This window comes from Callorhinus ursinus, unplaced genomic scaffold, assembly GCF_003265705.2.
Source record: "Callorhinus ursinus isolate GAN/ISIS: 27379988/994484 unplaced genomic scaffold, GSC_fseal_2.0 scaffold6, whole genome shotgun sequence".
Taxonomy (NCBI): domain Eukaryota; kingdom Metazoa; phylum Chordata; class Mammalia; order Carnivora; family Otariidae; genus Callorhinus; species Callorhinus ursinus.
In genome coordinates, this window is record NW_027397068.1 from 40,792,117 (window position 1) to 40,804,464 (window position 12,348).

Sequence of the window (12,348 nt, forward strand, 5' to 3'; positions counted from 1 at the left end):
GAAAATAAGTTGTCTGAATATTTCCCCTACTTTCTATTCCATTATAGGTGATGAAAAGTTTATCAGCAAAAAAATTAATGTTTGAAGTCATGTGAGAGGTTATCCTGGAGTCATTTCTTTAAATTTACTTTTCATTTCAATATTAATTTGCAACAACTATTGAGAGATTGCTAAGGCAACAACAACAAATATTAAACCAACCTTAGGACTTACACATAATAAACACCAATTTAAAAATTACAATAAGAGGGAATATCACAAATGATGACTTGGAAAATTAGTCAAGATATTCTTGGTTCCATAGTGATTTTTATGATTTAATAGAAGTTGTGGCAGAATAAAATTATTTACAGATTTACCATCAAGGTCTTTATTTGTTTTCACTGTCTACTTTGCTATTTGTTGAAGAAATATTACTTTGATTAATATAAATGATAAAATGTATGGATTTCTATAGTACTGCTTTCTAAATGCTATAACTGTGACCTTATTTATTATTCTAAATATATTATTGTATATAATCCACATATTTGAGTCTGTTTAATATGGTCTATAAACTTCTTTGAGAAAAGAATCATTAGAGATACTACAGCAAAACTGTGAGTTTAGCTTAATTTTATAGGCAAATATTTAGAATTAAGTAGCTGACCACTTCTTTTTTGTCTATGATTTGATGCTTAAATAATTTTCATTACCACAAATGATTGACCCTTATCTTTAGTGTCACATGAAGCTACCCTCCAAATTTTATGAGACAGAAGTAGCTGAAAACTGTATTTTTTCATGCAAATATGAAATTGAAGATTATTAATTCCTAATCTAAAAAATAAGTATGCAAAAAAGAAAATTGGTGTTTTCAGCTACTTTTATGATATCATGTTAAATTATGTCATGTTACACGGCAACTGAAGTGAGAGAAAGAGATAGATGGATGGACAAGCTAAAACTTTCTGACTTTGCCTGGTATAAACCAAGGTTGTACTTATTGTTTATTTTGTTTTGTTCAGATCAAATATATACAATCAATCAGTTGGACACAAAAATCAGAATCTTTATAGAAAAGTTAATGAGAAATGGGAAACCTCAAACACAGATGTCCTCAGACCAGGCATTTCATCTGGAGTAGTTCTTCTAAAGGGCTAAACCAGATTTAACACAACTGCTATGTACCAGTTCTTCCACTGGGCTGTGCTTGAACAAAATACTTTATGTTCTTCCAAAATAAATTCACAGGAATTCTCACTTCCTGGTGGTCATTCTTTGTAACTGAGAAACTTCCATAAAGAAAGCGTTAAGGCTCCCCTCCAAGCACCTACATTACTACAAAAAAAAAAAAAAAAAGTCTTAAGTGCAATGAAGAATATCTGGAATCAAATACGATATTCTGAAATAAGGACAATCACTTTGCACTTTGTGAAAATAGCCCAAAAGGAGATATTGAAAGGATTGGAGAAAAATCAGAAAATTAAAAACACAGAAGGGTGAATGAGCAAATAGAAAATGTAATGAGTTTTGTCTTGGTTATTTTAGTAGAAAATATCTAGTAAAGTGCTTGTGGAGTATGTAAACATGTAAAACATGGTTGTTGTTGTTGTTTTTACACTTTTTAAAATGTGAAAAATATTTAATCAACTACACACCATACAAGGCCATGAGGCTCAAAATCATTCGAAATAGAGTAAAGAGCAATGGTGATGTGAACTATTATTGTCACTCTTAGCAGTATAATTCATATTTTCAAATTCTAGTGCTGCATTTTTTATTCGTATTCACTTGAGGAATTCTTTAAGGCAAAATTCTTCTATGCTACTTTTGTGCAGTGTTTTTCTCTTAAACCTATACAATTTGATTTTGTCCTAAATTGAATCCCTTATGTTCATTTCTATTGAAACTAGCTTCCAATATGTTGAAGTAATTTTGAATTGTATTACTACCTTCTAAAATATTATCAAGTTGGGGCGCCTGGGTGGTACAGTCAGCTAAGCATCTGACTCTTGGTTTCAGCTCAGGTCGTGATCTCAGGGTCGTGAGACTGAGCCCCAACTCGAGCTCTGCGCTCAGCACGGAGTCTGCTTAAGACTCTCTCTATCTTCCTCTGTCCTTTCTGCCCTTCCACACATGCTCTCTCTCTCTCTTTCTCAAATAAATAAATAAATCTTTAAAAATAAAATAAAATATTATCAAATCCATGATATTGAATTGTGACTACAATAATCTTCCAAGATTACTCAAATTATTTTATATACATCATCTTAGTACTAAAATGGGCTTTATATAAATATCCTATTAAAAAACTTCATGTAGTTGAGATAGATTCCAGCTATCATTTCTCTTTCAATTATTTGACTTTTACTATATCATGGAAATAAGTTACATTATTCAGTCCTGATCAAAAATTACAAATCTTACCCACATGTTTCAGTGATTATAAAATTAGTTTTTGGTTGTTTGTTCAATTAACTATGTTTAAAATAAGTAAAAGTCAACAAATTTGGCATTTCAGGTGTGTTTCTTCTGTTTTTATAATCTGTAGATTTAAAAAGTATAATGTGATTCTTTATGCTTTGTTCATTATATGCGTTGCAATACATTTTTCCAGTGTGAAATTTATCTTTTCTGCTCAGATTTGTTCTCTTTTTGTCTTAAATCCTACTCTAACCATATATAAACAATGGGCTTTACTCAGCCACAAAAAAGAATAAAATCTTGCCATTTGCAACAACATGTATGGACCTAGAAGGTACTCTGCTAAGTGAAATAAATTAGAGAAAGACATATAATTTCACTTACATGTGGTATCTAAAAAACAAAACAAACAAAACAAGACAGAAATAGTCTCATAAATATAGGAAACAAATTTTTGATTACCAGAGGTGGGGAAGAGCGAAAGAGGTGAAGAGGGATAAGAGATACAAACTTCCAGTTATAAAATAAGTAAGTCATGGGGGTGTAGTGTACAGTATAGAGGATATGGTCAATAATATGGTAATAATTTTGTATGGTGACAGACAGTAACTAGACTTATCGGGGGATCATTTCATAATGTATAAAAATATTGAATCACCATGATGTACATGTGAAACTAGTAAGATATTGTGTGTCAATTATACTTCAATAAAATAAAATAATAGTTCTAATTGACTTTTTATGCAAACCATCCCTTGTCTATACATACTTGTCATTAAAAATTAGGAAGAAAATGGTGCAATAACAAAAATTCAGCATTCATGAAATAGGGGTATAATATTAAAAATATGTATCTTTTCCAAAATTATTTTCCACCACCATTATCTGTGACCATGAACTGGCTCATGCTACACTGACCATATGGTCCAGGATGATGAAAAAAGGATACCTGGAATGAGGGGAAAAAAGAAAGGAAGCTCTTAAGTATATATGTCCAGGGATCAAAGACTAAAATACACATCAAGTGATTTTGGTGGAAACCTGAATTGGTTTTCGTTCATATGTATATATTCCACATGCATTTCTTCTAGGGGAATCTTTTTGAACTGAACTTCCTTAATAAAAAATGTGCAAATTTACAATGTGTTTGTCTGTTCCTCATTTTTTTTATATTTCTGTTTTAGATTGGCAAAGGAATAACAGCATCATTAAGTGATTAAATTATTTAATGGCATCAAATCATTTCAACTTAGATTGTGATGTAACTGTTTGTTCTAATCACCAATCAGATCATGCCAAAGAAATCTAGAGTTTCTTAAAAATGAATTAGCGTTTAGGTAAATCCATAGGAATGTCAGTCTTCACAATTAATTCATTCTCTAAAATGTAGCTACATTTTGCTATCTACTGGACATTTAACATTACATGTAAGAATTCTCTTACAGAGCAAAATATTCAAATTTTCATATTATACCAGAATAGCACAAAGTTGTATATAGCACCAAAATAACTACTATCATAAATGATGATAAAGCTTTAGATATGATAATACCTTTCTAAAGTGAAACATAAATTCCTTAATAAGTTTGAAGTCTACATTGCTTTAAAATACTTTTTAAGAAAATCAAGTACGTCTACGGGCTGAGAAAAAAATCATGTTGTGCTTTTGTGTTTCATTAAATAGCAATTTTGTTTAATTTAAAATTAATTGCAAAGTTAGAAAAATATGACTTAAGGGTATGTTTTTTATACATTGCCACACTGACTAATGAAGACTCTCCATGCGCCCTTCATTTCTCTGACTGATTCTTCTGTCAGCTTTCCCCTCCCCAGGTCTCCCATAACTCTCCCAACTCCAACACATGTGTTACAAGTTCACCAAAAGTCTCTTTCTTTTTAATAAAATACTGCCAGTAAGTTGGGATTTTTACCACTATGTCCCTGTGCGTTAATTGGCCGATTGTTCCTGTAGATCTTCTTCTCAGGTAAATGTAGAAACAGGTTCTATTTCTAATATTCAATATAGTAGGTATACTTCATGGTTTCACTGGTTCACTTATGTTTATCTTGACAACAAGGAATATTAGATAATTCTGAGTATGATACCATGCCCTTAGAATGTACTGGAGTTAATTAGAAACTAAATATATTACATTGGACTTAGCATATTTACTTTTGCTTTAAGGGACATAACTTGATGTATGGCATGTCAGAATCCACATTACTTTGAGCCTAGTATAATGGGAATGCACTAGGATGCATTATTATAGTGCTTGATTAAGAAGATCAAATTTTTATGCTGGCTCTATTTCGAATTACAATAACTTTGAAAAACTTCTTGACTATTCCAGTTTTATTTATCTATAAGATGAGGGTATTGGACTATAGTTTATCTCTAAGTTCGTCCTAGCTATAAAATTTGTTTAGTTTTATTGTATCCGAACCTAACAGAATGGCAAGCTATCACTGAGAAATTTTAAGTATTTTTATCTTAAATCTTTGGTTTCCATAGCTATTCCTTATAAGATTCACCTTGGGATATTTATAAAATGCAGATTTTTCCATTATACAGACTTGTGGAATCAGAATAACATATGCATTTTAAAAAGCTTCCATGGTATTTCTGACATAGCTACTCTTGTCTTTGTTGTTTCATAGTACAATTTAGAATTTTATGATAGAAAATAGTCCTTTCTCCTTTGCTCAAAAATATACAAGGCATATAAAAATTATAGTTTTAAAAGCCTGAAAAATAAATGATATATTACTTTTTTGCAAATAACTGAATATGCAGTAGGCAGCTCAATGTGTTTTTACATTTCATTATACAATATTACCTTTTTCCTTTAGGGAAACTGGAACTTTCACTTCTTTCCCCTTAATAAGCTCTGGAAAGAAACATTGAGCATTTATTTGAAGCCAACATAAAAGGATTTGAGAACAGTCAAATCTCAATGAGTCAGTAAGCTATCAGTAAAGTGAACCTGGGTGGAAATTACATGATGTTTTCCTTCAAAAATGATTTTAGTCATACAGAGACAAGGAAACAACAGTATAGAGTACAACAAGCCATCCTCTGATCATTTTCACTTAAAAGAAATGTAAATTTTTGAGTGAGTTACAATCTATTTGTTCACTTAAGAGAATGGGCTTTTGGGGGGATAGGAACTTATTTTAGCTGTAATTTTTAAAAACATACAGCTTCTAGAAGTCTCCCAAAACTGTTATAATCAGCATTAGCTTAGTTTATTTCTTTCAGGCTATGTGATTTTTTTATAAAATAAACAAATGGAAAACCCTGCATCTGTCATGGAAGTGCAGTGCTTTAGTCATCAGACTCAAGTCAAACTAATTTCAAGAATAAGACTGAAATAAAATACAAGGACAATTTTATCCACAAACTTCCAACATCTTAAAAATGTGGCCCTTAGTTAAAACAAAATAAGACTTCATTTATTCTACCAGGTTCAAATACAAAGTGATTCTAATCATATCATGGGTTCCAGACATACAAATGAGTGATGTCTTGAACAGCATCATGCTTCGTCCACAGCCTACAAAAGATAAACCAGTTTTCTGCCTTCTCTGCAACATTGTATCTCAGTGTCCATTTCACTGACAAAAATGACATTTAATGCAGTGAGAGAGGAAGGAAAGGAAAAAAAAAATCTACCCTGCCAGCCCTCTGTTCTATTCCCACCTTATGGGTTGGGGTGGGAATGCAGCATATGATGGTGGCACTTGTGAATGGATATCGCACTCACGCAATCACTTAGAATTGAATCTAGGTGACTGTGGACGGGGTCATAAATGGAGTTAGGAGTCCTACTGAAAAGGCTGTGTTCCTCCAAACAAGATTTTCTTGGTAGATAAGCTATAGCCTTAAATATCCATATGTTTGCAGAATATTTTTAAATGGATTTGGTGGCAAGGAAAGGTCCATGTTGCCATTTAACATACTAAGTATAAGTAGGGCCTATTTTTTTTCTATATTTCAGCATCTGAAGATGAAATCAAGTGCTATGGATTGAATAAACAGACTGAGAAGCTTCATTAACTTTTTTTCAAGCTCATGGGGGTAATTTACTGCTTTTGCATTTCCTGGTTAAACAAAAAAAAAAATGTATTGTGAAATGAGAAGTGATGGTGGGGACAGATCCCTAGTGGGGTGGGGGAGTGTATGCTTGGAACTTGAGAATTCAAGATACAGTATATTGTTTTAAATCAGTTAAGCATATATGTTTGCATGAGATTAAAGTAGTTATAAAATCCAAGGCTGAGGCAGAGGACCCACAAGACTGCTTTGATGTTGGTGGAGAAAGAAGGAAGAAGTAGAATAAGAGATGTAATTTTATAATGTATTTGAAAGCCATAGACTCATCACCTCAAATATGGAGAAAGCTCTCAGAAAATAGAAGGATGTGTCTTTCCCCTGCTCTTTTTGTTTGGAACAATCATCCCTAGACCTCTCTATAGCTTCTTAAAGCAAGACACAGCCTAATGATGTTTCTCCAAATGCCTAAGTTACTCATGGTCATCAAATTCCCAATAAATGTGGCCCCAAATGATTTCTGTGTAATAATCCTGGTTTTATGAGTTCTAGCATTGCTTCAGTATGGATTCTAATGTGTACATGCAAGTGGAATCAGTGAGAGACTGGCAAATGTAGGCAACCTTTTAGCTGTTTAATAGAAATAACTCACAAAATACAGTGACTCCAATGCACTAAGCGGCTTTTTTGCAAGTGGAATTGCTTCATTCTGATTCTGCCACACCTCAGCAGCAAACTTCAAAGAGCTTCTCCAAAAACAGTATTATTGCACGGGTTTTTAATGTCCCTGACATCTTACAGGTAACACTGCAAATTTTCTCTTTGATTTTTTTTGTAATGATAAATCATATTCAGAAAATAAAGGAAAGATGGCAATAAATTTCTTTTAAAATAATATCCAACTAATATGTAACAAAGACATTTGACAGCATTAACACAGTTGAGCAAGAAAAGAGGTGCATTTGAAATAGTTCTAAATCAATAATCATGGGCAGTGAACCTTTGTATACATGATTTTCTAGTGACTGGAAACATCTTGCAAATAGTACAGAATTTAACACTGAGGGGAAAGTATTCACTAGAAAATTGCCTGCAATTGTGCATTAATAACAATAACAACAAAAATAGAAATTACAGGAGTCTACTTAGCGGTCGGTGTGGATTTAAATCTCCCGATAATATTTTCCAAGACAGATTTTTACAACTACCATTTCCAACTAGTTTAAGCTTTGGTACAAGTGAGGTCTTTAAGTAGTAGTTTAAATTTTTGATAATCATCAGTGCCTCAAAAGCAGCTTTGGAGGTAAGCTCCAATCTTTCTTTTGAGCTGCTTTTATTGCAAACAATAATATACGGTCCAACTATTCCTGTGGCATAACCGTGGACCAAAATAAATGTATCTCATACTACATTAGAAGGGGGGAAGGTTTCCCTTGTGCAAATTATGGTTTGCAAATCATATACATGTATATAAGTAACCATACATATATTTGGATTTTCCTGGTAGTATCTTTCAATGACACCTTTAGTTCTCGCGCAATGAAGGACAGTGTTCTCGTTAACTGTCAGATAAAATGAGAGAGGGGAATGAGAAGGAGTTTCTCTCAAAGTCAGTATCACTGGAGAAAGAATCGACTGAACTCTTCTGTGGGAATTAAGGGGAGACTTCCCCAATAACAAAAGGACAAAGACTATTTTTCTATATGCAGAGCCAATGTATCAGGGTCAAATAGATTTTTCAAACTTAGGTAATGAACTCTACCCTCAAAGCAAAATTGCTCTGAAGAATACAAATATAAGAGCCCTATTTTAAGGAGCAAACAGTATCTGTGTTAAAATGAAAAGATGAACTTCAGTGTCTGAGAGACTTGACTTTGATTTTTGCCTTCACCTCTTAGCCACAATTGGGATACCGAGTGGCTCACATTATATATCTATGCCTCAGCTTCCTTGTTTATAAAACAATTGAGATTTCAAGCACAACTTGCTGAAGCAAAATGTACAGATATCAGTGTGCCTGGCAAAGAGCAGATGCCCTGCTTCAGTTCTTCTCTCAAACAATTCTCACACTTGGGCCTGGCTGATTCCTTATCCTTCTTACTTGAATTTAAATATCACTTCTTCAGGAAAGCCTCCTCTGCTTCCCCAGACTCAATTAGAATCCCCGATTACAGCCTCTTACAGCATCCTGTATATTCCTTCCATAATTCTTATTGTTTTAATTAATTATGTAATTAACACTGTAAGTTCCATGAGGGCATAGACTATGCCTTTCTTGTACTCCTGGTGTCTGGTGAGCACATGTTCTGATTACTGTATACTAGATGCAGTAATTATTGAATGTGGTACTTATCAGTCCACATAAAAAAATAACAGGAATAACATTAGCTCTTGATGCTTAAATAGGTGGCATTTCAATTAAATAATACAAAACATATATGTGTATATATATATTAGATTATGAATATATAAGTTTGTGAATTTAGATGAGAGGGTTCAGTGAAAGTTGAAGTAGACTGAGAAAGCTTGATGTTTTATGTGAACATTAGTGTTAGAAAATGTCTGGGATTCAGATGGCCAGAAAGGAAAGCCAGGCCATTCCAAAGACTGAGATCACAAAATTTAAATAAGAATGCCTTGCTCATTTACGGCAACAAAGAGCCTGACAAGACTCAAGCAGACCAAACTTGACTAAGAGTCTTTGAAAAGAACAATTGAGCACTCCAATTCCCGAGTCTTCCTCCCTGTTACTTGCTTTGCCATCTTTATTTCTCCAGAGTTGATTCTGCACTAAATATATATTTTGTGAATGGATAGAAAAGAGAGAATCAGAGCACATGGATGCAAGTTCTTTCCATAGTTTTACTTCCCTTCTAACTTTGTTTGTTTTTTAATCTTTTCATTATTTAAGGAAAATTCTTTCTCTTTCTTTTGGAAATTGAGCACTTTTTAAGTCATAGTGAACTGGAAGAAAGAGGGATAAGTCAATAAATACAAGTTTTCAAATATATGAGTGTGACCTGGGCAGTTTGGGCTCACCCATCTGTGAAGGAGATGAGTCTAAGATACTACAGACTTTTCAAGATATTTTTGCTAATAAATTTCTAGTGTTATGTTAAATTGACTCCATTACCTTTATCCTTCAAAACTGAGGAAGTCGTCCTGGATTTTTCTTTTTTAATTTCTGCAAGAGGAATCATGGGGAGAAAAGGTTACAAGGAATCACAGGAAAAAAAAAAACAAACTTGCAAGTTTTTTCATTTTGTTTTTTTTTTTTTTTTTTCTGAGGCTTAATGACTCAGAGTGGTTTTGAGTTGGTATTCAAGACAGACATGTCTACTGGTAAGTTGCCTGTAAAACATTGACTAAATATGCAAAAGATACAAAATAAGCCCACGAATTATTATCACAATTGGAAGACTATGATAGACACACTAAAGGTACAAATAAAATGCTACGGGCTTTGACAAAAGACAATATAACAATGGTAGCTAACATTGTCTATTCACTATCTGTCATAGGGAATGTTCTCTACTGTTTGGCCATTCAATGTTCACGGCAACCTTGTAAGGTAGGCAGATCCTGTTACTACTTCTGCTTTTCACATAAAGGGATTAAGTAACTTTTCCAAGGTCACGTGGCTCAGACAGGAGGACTGGGATTTGAACTGATATTTCTCTGAACTCAACCACAGAGGCCCTGGCTCTCCTAGCTGAACGATGAGATCAGGAAAAGCTTTGGCAGGTGGTATTGAGGCAGACCTTGAAAATGGAAAGGATTTAGGTAGATGTAGAGAAAAGGGAGAGAAAGACACATTTTAGAAGGACAGAAGAGATAATGGGGAGGCTTGAGCTGGTCCTCTGGCAGTTTGGTGTGTGAGTCACCTGTAACCAACAGAATGCAATGGAAGTTATGCTGTGTGACTTCCTGGGCTAATCATGAAAGCCAAGCAGTTTCCACCTGCTTTTCCAGGGACAACAGCTCTGAGGAACCTGACTGCCACTAAGTACTCCAGCTAATACCACCATGCTAGAAAAGCTACATACACGCAGCCCAGTCAATAGCTCCCGTTGAGCCTCCAGCCAACAGCTGCTAGCCATCTAAGTGAGTGAAGCATCTTGGACATCCACAGACGATTACTTTAGATGACTACAGCCTAAGCCTACATTTGATTGCAATCACATAAGATACCCAAGTAAAAACTGCCTAGTTGATCCCTCCTAAATTCCTGACCCTCTAAATCATGAGCACAGTAAAATTGGCTGTGTAAAATATACCACTACCTTTTGGAGTGGTCTGTACACAGAAACAGCATTTGAAACCATCAGCTAATAAATAGCAAAATATTGCAGCATGTGGTAAGTTCTCAGTGGAGCTCTATAGATAACAGAGAAATGATTAATAGCTCTATTTTATAATTGGGAAGGTTTTCACTGAGAAGATGCCATTTGGGTTTAGGCTCCTACGTTGAGGAGAATCTCACTAGTCAGGAGATGTCAATTTAACAATATAACTGGATGTAAGATGTAAAACAGATTTTTAAAATGCTGAGGATAGCTTCTGGAGTTTGTACATGTTTCACATGTACAAGGATAATCTGCCATCAATTGAGATATGAAATGTAAGAAATAGAAGCCTTTGGAGAAAAAGTCATCTTTGTTTTGAATGTATTATGTTTCATGTGTCAACAAGATACCCAAAAAGGAAATGTCTAGCAAATAGTTGGAAATACAAGTAAAGTGCAGATTATATGCAAGTGTTGCAGAAGCAAAGCAACCTGCAGTCTCATTGATAAATGGAAACTAACAATATAATCAATAACATGAATTTTGAATGCCCCAAACAAATCTTATTACTTTGTTTACACATACTGACTTGACTTCGTGAATAAACTAAGTATACAAAGGTAAAATAAACCAGAACGTTAAAAATTATGTTCTTCATAATACATGCAAATTAAAAAAAAGACTGATGGGTTATAATGTTTTACTTATATATTTCAAATCCAATCTTATATAATTTGCCTATACTGAAATATCATTCACATATTGGACTAATAAACTTAATCTTATACATTTTGATTAGCTATTGCCAAATGTTTTAAAATCACACAAACTGTGATCAAAATAGTAATGCAAGTCAAGTTTTAAATAGTTTACTAGATAAAAATTATTTGTGTTAAGAAGAATATATTCAATTTCAATAATGCCAGGAATTTTTTTAATATTTATTTATTTATTCTAGAGAGAGAGAAAGAGCATGAGCAGGAGGAGCAGAGGGAGAAAGACTCTCAAGCCGACTCCATGCGAAACGCAGAGCCAGATCTCACGACCCTGAGATCATAACCTGAGCCAAAACCAAAGTCAGATGCTTAACTGACTGAGCCACCCAGGTGTCCGAGGCCCAGAATTTTTTGAGTTAAGGGACTGAATATATCTAATCAAGATTAAAAATAGAAAATAGCATTTGCTTTTTCTTCTAACATGGTCCTGTAGAAGATAAAATGTATCTATAACAACAGTGTTTTCTTCTAGAAGAATTTTTTTTAATGCCCATGAAACAGGCAAAACAAAAGACTAAAATAATGGACACTCTTATAATGGAGGAAGTCAGCACTAGAGTTTTTCCTTAGCACAAACATAAATATTTTGAACCCCAGGCAATGTGTTTAAAGGAAATAGTACAATTAAGAATATCTTTGATCTGACTGCTATTTATTTTTCATTGCTCTGAATGATCAAGTTCAATATCAATTTATTATTAGTGACATTAAGATATTAAAAATGTTTCTGTTGGAGCATCATGGTTTGATGTCAATATCACATATAGCTAAATTTTAAAAAGAAACTGAAACTGGAAGGTTTAAAAAAACCTAACAGAATCATCAGGCA

General features: G+C 33.6%; 2 protein-coding genes across 3 annotated transcripts in view; one reads left to right on the forward strand and one right to left on the reverse strand.

Moving 5' to 3' along the window:
• The window catches only part of CLVS2 (clavesin 2), a 502,444-nt gene that overhangs the window by 273,874 nt on the left and 216,222 nt on the right, over positions 1–12,348 (forward strand). The window lies entirely within an intron of this gene.
• TRDN (triadin) overlaps positions 1–12,348 on the reverse strand; it is a 356,769-nt gene that overhangs the window by 83,299 nt on the left and 261,122 nt on the right. For both annotated transcript variants that reach the window (XM_073893863.1, XM_073893862.1), the window contains 2 exons: positions 9,591–9,641; positions 5,244–5,294 (listed from right to left, as the gene is read on the reverse strand). In XM_073893863.1, the coding sequence (XP_073749964.1) occupies positions 5,244–5,294; positions 9,591–9,641 (102 nt within the window). The remainder of the gene's footprint in view (positions 1–5,243; positions 5,295–9,590; positions 9,642–12,348) is intronic.